The sequence below is a fragment of the Hipposideros armiger genome, unplaced genomic scaffold (genome assembly GCF_001890085.2).
Source record: "Hipposideros armiger isolate ML-2016 unplaced genomic scaffold, ASM189008v1 scaffold_745, whole genome shotgun sequence".
Taxonomy (NCBI): Eukaryota; Metazoa; Chordata; class Mammalia; order Chiroptera; family Hipposideridae; genus Hipposideros; species Hipposideros armiger.
In genome coordinates, this window is record NW_017732095.1 from 833,810 (window position 1) to 839,809 (window position 6,000).

General features: G+C 50.8%; 1 protein-coding gene across 1 annotated transcript in view; it reads left to right on the forward strand.

Annotated features, from left to right (window-relative positions):
• DIP2A (DIP2 acetate--CoA ligase A) overlaps positions 1–6,000 on the forward strand; it is an 89,044-nt gene that overhangs the window by 39,645 nt on the left and 43,399 nt on the right. Inside the window, exon 9 of the mRNA XM_019628029.1 lies at positions 900–1,097. Coding sequence (XP_019483574.1) covers positions 900–1,097 — 198 coding nt within the window. The remainder of the gene's footprint in view (positions 1–899; positions 1,098–6,000) is intronic.

The following is a 6,000-nucleotide window of genomic DNA, read 5'->3' on the forward strand; positions in this document are numbered from 1 at the left end:
CAGTTTGCAGGAAGGCTTTGGAGGTCTCACCATGTATATCGCTCACATTTTAGTTTAAGCTTCAAGTCCGAAAGACTTCCATTCCCATGGTTTTGAGGGATTATCTTTTCAGCATAGTTTTGGCCCCTTCTCAGAATGTTAGCCTCTTATTTATAAATGAGATCTATATTTAGAAGAAAAGAATATAGCTTCATCTTTTAAGATTACCAAGAAGCAGAGAAGTATAAGCCTGTGGATAAGGAGCAGAAATGAAGCACGAGATGCGAGCGGGGCAAACACCCGCCGCCGTCCCTCACACCTCCTCTGTGCCCTGTCACCTCCCCTGGGACCAGCCCCGGCTGTCCCCTCCACACTTGAGGATTAGACACGGCTCTCAGGGCATCGTTTTCCCTTTATAATCAGATAACACTCTTCAAATTCAGAGTTCAATCATACGAATGCTTTTGAGGTCAGTTTTTCTTATACTTGGGCAAATTTTGGTTACATATCCACTGGAAATACAAGATTTTACTTTATTTTTGTTGTTCGCCATGGTGATGGTTGTCCTTAGTACCCAAACCGAAGTGGTAGCTCCCCTCACTTTGATCCTTTGTAAGCAGGACCTGCTTCTCAGGTGTCGTCAGGGTCGGCTGTGCCCGGGAAGGTCCGCCGCACTGGGCATTGTTGTGCAGGTGACGGTTTGTCACCAGGATCTATCATCACCCGCGACTGAATCTGAATCCCCATTTGTCCTTTGGTCAGCTGGTGACTATCGTAACGATAGGAAAATCTAAACAAATTACTGTCGCCTTTTTATAGTTGGTAGTTCAAAAGACAAAGTTATAAAATAGGAATGCTTAAAAACAGAATATGTGTACAATGCTGCAGTATTGATTTTAAAATCCCGATTTTGCTTATAGTCCAGCAACCAGATCCAAACCGGCCAAAGCCTGAGGGAAGCCAGACAGCAGTGCTGAGAGGGGAGCCTCTGGCTACGGGGACACCCTGGCCACCGTCACTGCTTGCCGCTCTGCAGCGTTGGGGCACGACGCAGCCCCGAGCACCCTGCCTGACCGCCCTGGACACCGCTGGGAAAGCCATCCACACCCTCACCTACGGCAAGTGTCACCAGGATGCAGTTGGGAGCTGGTTTAGCTGTAAAATACTGCATGTGCCATCAGCCTGGACAGACAGCTGGAACAGCGTAGAGCATGCTCCTTGGACACTCAGCTGTCCAATAAACAGAGTGGCCCTCAACCCAGACACCATTCCCCAACAGGGCCACTCACTGGCTGAGGGTGACCAGCCACTGCTCTGGTTTCAGGTGCATTTCTGAACAGTGGCGTTCAGCTTGGTCTAATTTTGAACTTTGTACAAACAGAATCATACAGTGTGTTTTTTGTCTTGGGCATCTTTATGTAACACAAGCCGTAAGCATGTAGCTTGGTGCGTTCTCGCAGCATGAATACACTGCTGTGACGAGCTCCAGGTACCCAGGCCCTGTGTCACCTGCAGCACTCACGCCCTCCCACGCACAGGCAGGCTGTCGTGCTGACTGAGCACCGTGTCTTCACCTGGCTCTCAGTGTGACGTAAACGGGAGTATGGGACAGGCATTCTAGGGCTGTCATTGTGTTCTCAGTGTTGGGGAGTGTCTGCGGGGACATGTAGGCGGGTCCCACACTGGGGCTGCTGAGCACAGTGCTGTGGAATGGCCAAGGGGTGTCCGTGGCACGGACACCCCACCGACCGCTGTCCCCATTGTCCATGGTTTGTGTTTCCCGGCATGGATCTGGCCCAGCGCCACACCCTCGCTGACACTGGGTGTTGCCTATCTGTTTCCTTTCAGCCTTTGTGGCGAGTGTGCCGTGCTGTCATGCTGGGTGTGACGGCACTTCCCTCAGGACTCATGCTGCTTTCACGTGCTGTGGCTACTGAACATTCCGTCTTGGAACCGTCCAAACCTTCGGCTCCTGTTTCCATTCAGCTGCTAATGTTCTCTTCTTCGTTTTTTTAAAGATTTTTATTGGGGAATTGAGGGGATGGGAACAGTGCTGGGGAATTGGGGGAAGGGGAACAGATAAGTTGCTGTCGTTTTGTTCTTCATTCTAGTTGTGGAGGACGTTGCTTCACTGGCCCAAGTTGGCACCATCATTGTGCTCTTCCCGGGTGAGGCAGATCAGTCGCCGGCTTCTGGACAGCCGCTCACTGCGGCTGCTGGCCGCTCACGCTGGCTGCTGGCTACACACGGTAGCCCATGGCAACCCACTGCAGCAGGGGCTGCAGCCTACACCGTCGCCGGTGACTCACGGCAGCCCAGCTCCAGGTCGAGCTGTGGTTCAGCATCTTAGCTGTAGAGGGCGCAGCGTCACTGGCCCTCATATGTGGGATCCGAACCGGGGCCCTCTGGCGTCCCAAGCCAGCTCTTAACCATCGCGTCACTTGGCTGGCCCTGTTCTCTTCTTTACATGCTTCTTACCCGTCTTTTCAGATACTTGTTCCGCACGTACCTCCTTCCACTCTCTGGAGTGCCTTTGAGCACTTTTAATTGTGGCTTTAGATAAAAAAAGTGCTAACTAATGTAGCCCATTCATCCCCTTTATTACAGCGCTTTAGTCCTCAGTTTAGGAAGTCTTTGCCAAACCTAAGTTCACAAAGATACTCCTAACTTCTCATCAAAAGCTTGTTGTATTTCTCACCTTTAGGTGTTGTGATGCACCTACAGTGTAATTTGTGTGTGGTGTGACATTGGGGTCATTTTCTTCCCTTCTGAGTACTGTTACCCACTGTCATTTCCTGGAGAGCCAGACTTCCCCTGAAGTACTGCGTGGTCATGTACCAGGTGAAAAATAGACCTGGGCCTTGTTGCTGGTCTCTGTTTGTCACTGTTATGTGGCCCACACCCCAGAGTAACTGTGGCTTTTTGAATCTCCGTATTGTGTCCGGAAGTCCTGCGGCTCTGGTTGTCCCCTTAAGATTCTTTCTGTGTTCCAAGTCAGCTTTAGAATCAGCTTGTCAGCTTCCAGAAACATTCTCGCTGGGCCGTTGATTGGCACAGATGGGATCTGGGGTTCAATCTGAAGAGAAGTGATTCATGGCTGGAACAGCCCCCTTTCCTAAGGCTGCCTTTAACTTCTCTCAGTAATGTCTTACTTTTGAGTACAGAAGTCTTGAGCATCATTCATTGTTTATATTTTTTGTAATGGAATCATTAACAATTTTTTCTACTCATTTGTTGCTTGTATAGAGAAGTGCAATTGACTTGTTTAAATGGTGACTTTGTATCTAGTAATCTTGTGAAATTAACTTATTAATTCCTCCTTGTTTATTATTTGTCCATATATCTTTGGGACAGTCAGTGAACAGAGTCCTGCCCTGTGTGAACAATGACAGTGTCAGCTTGGCCTCGCCAAACCATGCACCTTTTGTTCCTTCTTCTGGCCTCGCTGCACGGGCTGGAACCCCCACTATGACGTGCGGCGGTGGCATTCTCACCTCCCCATCTTAGGTCAGGAACTGGGATGTTTACCGAAGTTTGTTTTCACTCGTTTTTATGATAGAAATTCTTTGTGTCAGCTTAAGGAAGTTCTCTTTGTATTCCTAAAAGTCGGCTAAAGATTTTCACCAGGGATTGGCATTGCATTTTATCAAATGCTTTTTCTGCTCTATCAAGATAATCATTGGGCCGGCCGAGTGGCGCGTTGGTTAGGAGTTGGCTTGGGATGCCAGCTCTGAGCAGCAGGGCCCCAGTTCGGATCCCACATGAGGGCCAGTGACACTGCACCCTCTACAGCTAAGATGGTGAACAACAGCTCGACCTGGAGCTGGGCTGCCGTGAGTTGCCCGGCGAAGTGGGGCTGGCCGGCAGTGGGCGTGTGCTTTTGTGAGCCGCCATGAGCAGCCATCCAATGGCCAGCAAGCAACTGCTTCACTGGAGAAGAGCGCAATGACAATACCAACATGGGCCAGTGAAGCGACGTCCTCCACAACTAGACTGAAGAACAAAAGGACAGCAACTTGTCTCTTCCCCTTCCCCGATTCCCCAACTCTGTTCCCCTCCCCCAGTTCCCCAATAAAATCTTAAAAAAAAATAAAATAAAGAGATAATCATAGGGTTTCTCCCCTTGCCCATTAATTTGATGAATTGCATTGATTAGTTTCCAAATGTTAAGCGGTCCTTGCATTCCTAGACTAATCAGATTTGCAGCTGTTGGTAAGGACCTCTGCATCTGTGTTCGTTACAGAGGTTGGTCTGTTATTCTTTCGGAAAGGACCTCACTGCCCACCTGCGAGGTTTGCTGACAGCCTCCGCCTGTTGACTCCAGCTTTCAGGTGTGGGCTGTGGGCACGCTGCATCCCGCAGTGAGGAGCAGGGCCCTGCATGTCTGCTCTGGTCCGGCCCGTGGGGTCTCCGGCTGGGTCTCAGGGGGCCGCTTTCCTTCACATTTTATCGTGCCTGCCTGCTGCCTTTCTCTGCATTTTTCGTCTGTGTTCATGTGTGCCCATCTGGTGATTTTAACGTCGGTGGCATGCTCTTGATTTCTCCCCTTGCCACACTGTACCCTCCTGCCGCCTGCATTCCCACCATGACTCTCCTTTGGGCCTGCAGGCTCCCTGTCTGTGTGGTCAGAGCCTGTGTGACCACAGTTTGTTTCATCTCATTTGTCAGCGCTCACTCACCTGCCATCAGCGCATCGGACCGTCTCACAGGAGAGATGCCACCATGGCTGCTCTGTTCATGTGGATGTGTCTTTTTCCCTCTGACTGCCTTTAAAAATGTCTTTCTTTGGCTTGCAGCTACCTAACTGTGATGTCCTTTAGAATTTTCCTGCTTGGGGTCCACAAGGCTGCTTGAATCTGTGGAATGCTGTCTTTCATCCGTTTGGGGAAAATTACAGGCATAAGCTAAGCTCTGAGTATTGCTTCTTCCCCATTTTCTCTCTCCTCTCCGTCTGGGACTCAGATAACATCTGTGTTATACCTTTCTAGGCCCCACATGCCTCTGATGTTCTCGTTTGTACGTACTTCAGGCTGGAGACTTCCCTTTCTTCCCAAACTTCTAGTCTTCTGTGAAACTCCTGATGAGTTCTCAGTTTTAGGCAGTGTCTTCTTGGTGTAGGAGTTTCATTTCCTCTTCTAATTCCTGTTCTGGCTCTCTGGGAGCACCCCGTCATCCCCTGCACTTTTGTCATCCTTGCCCCTGTTGCCTGGGATGCACACGTTCCCACGGTCACTGAACTCTCCATCCACAGCCCCAGTGTCGGCTCGCTGTGGCCAGTTCCTCTTGTCTGTACTTTCTTTTGGGGTGCTAGTACTTTTAAAATTGCATGTTGGATATTGAGTATAAAAAATTGTGGAGGCTCCAGATGACATCATCTCCCTTAAGAGAAGTTCCCCTCCCCCTCCTCCAGGCAGCTGGCATGGTGGCCCATCACTGCAGTCCAGACAAGGCCGGCTCAGCCCGCCCTTGGCCTCAGCACCTCCCTGTGCCTGGTTATTCTGTATGTCCCTTTCCTCTGGCCGGGTACCCAGTCATGGCTCCTGTCTCGTGTGACTACCTGAGAACCCCACGGGGCTTTTCCGAGGTTTCTGTGTGGGTTTTCCTGCTCCTGTTACACACAGTGCTGGGACTCAGCACGCTTCCCAGAGGAGGCTGGCTGGCTCTGCAAGGCTCGGGCGCTTCCTCGGGGCCCCAGCGGGAGCTCTCTGGGCACGAGCCTGTGACACCCTAGCTTTGGTAAGGACCTCGCAGAAGGTCAGCTCAGCTGCCCGGGGCCTTTCCTCTCAAGTCTTAACTCCGCAAGTTGTCTGTCTTTGGGGCTTCCAGCCGATGGTTTCTGCATTTCATCCAATGCTAAAGCATTTGGGTGCCAGTGCTGGTCTGCATTTAGCAATCCCTCCAACTTGGAAGTGGTCTCTTACCTGTCACTGTGGCTCATTCGTTCCTGTCAAGGAGTGCACATTCCACTGCGGATGGACACCAGGGTCGTTCCCACGGTCAGCCGTCACAGTCGCTGCTGCT